This window comes from Cyprinodon variegatus, unplaced genomic scaffold (assembly GCF_000732505.1).
Source record: "Cyprinodon variegatus isolate N-32 unplaced genomic scaffold, C_variegatus-1.0 Scaffold2474, whole genome shotgun sequence".
In the NCBI taxonomy this organism is placed as follows: domain Eukaryota; kingdom Metazoa; phylum Chordata; class Actinopteri; order Cyprinodontiformes; family Cyprinodontidae; genus Cyprinodon; species Cyprinodon variegatus.
The window spans coordinates 8,834-9,910 of NW_015152927.1; the positions used below are offsets into that span (position 1 = coordinate 8,834).

The 1,077-nt window shown below is 58.8% G+C and overlaps 1 protein-coding gene across 1 annotated transcript in view; it reads left to right on the forward strand.

Annotated features, from left to right (window-relative positions):
• The window catches only part of bag6 (BCL2 associated athanogene 6), a 13,216-nt gene that overhangs the window by 7,981 nt on the left and 4,158 nt on the right, over nt 1-1,077 (forward strand). The window contains exons 17-18 of the mRNA XM_015369110.1: nt 675-783; nt 860-1,052. Coding sequence (XP_015224596.1) covers nt 675-783; nt 860-1,052 — 302 coding nt within the window. The remainder of the gene's footprint in view (nt 1-674; nt 784-859; nt 1,053-1,077) is intronic.

Below are 1,077 nucleotides of genomic sequence, written 5' to 3' on the forward strand. Positions count from 1 at the left end.
GTAGATGGGGACGGAGATGAGGATGGGGATGAAGATGAGGATGGGGACGGAGATGAGGATGGGGATGAAGATGAGGATGGGGACGGAGATGAGGATGGGGAAGGGGATGAAGATGAGGACTGCAGTGGGGGACGGGGATGAAGATGAGGACCGCAGTGGGGGACGGGGATGAAGATGAGGACCGCAGTGTGGGACGGGGATGAAGATGAGGATAGGGACGGGGATGAAGATGAGGGCCGCAGTGGGGGACGGGGATGAAGATGAGGATGGCGATGTAGATGGGGACGGAGATGAGGATGGGGATGAAGATGAGGGCCGCAGTGGGGGACGGGGATGAAGATGAGGATGGCGATGTAGATGGGGACGGAGATGAGGATGGGGATGAAGATGAGGATGGGGACGGAGATGAGGATGGGGATGAAGATGAGGATGGGGAAGGGGATGAAGATGAGGACTGCAGTGGGGGACAGGGATGAAGATGAGGTCCGCAGTGGGGGACGGGGATGAAGATGAGGATTGCAGTGGGGGACGGGGAGGAAGATGAGTATGGGGACGGAGATGAAGATGGGGACAGGGATGAAGATGAGGACTGCAGTGGGGGACAGGGTAGTTGTCTCCCCTCACAGGCAGAGCTTCCTGTCCTTGTCCTGATCCTCCTTCTGTGTCTCCTGCAGAGGGAGTCCAACGTCTCTGTGCTGGACGGCGTGGACGTCACTCAGACCAACATGTCCTTTTTCAGACAGCAGCTGACGCAGATCGCCACGCACATCCTGCGCTGCTCAGGTGAGCGCCGCCTCACGTCGCCCCCTGCTGTTGGACATCCTGTTCTGAATCCCAGGGGACTCATCTTTGTGTCCAGATGAGACATTTGGTCCCAGACTGCTGCAGATGTGCAACCAGGCGCTGTTTGAGTGTCTGGCCCTCAACCTGCACTGCCTGAGAGGAGACCAGCGAGCGCTGACCGCCGTCATCAACCACCGCATCGTGAGTACGCTATGGAGGACAGGGGGACGGCTTCTGTTGGGGGACACCATAGAGGACAGGGGGTTCTGGTAGGGGACACCATAGAGGACAGGG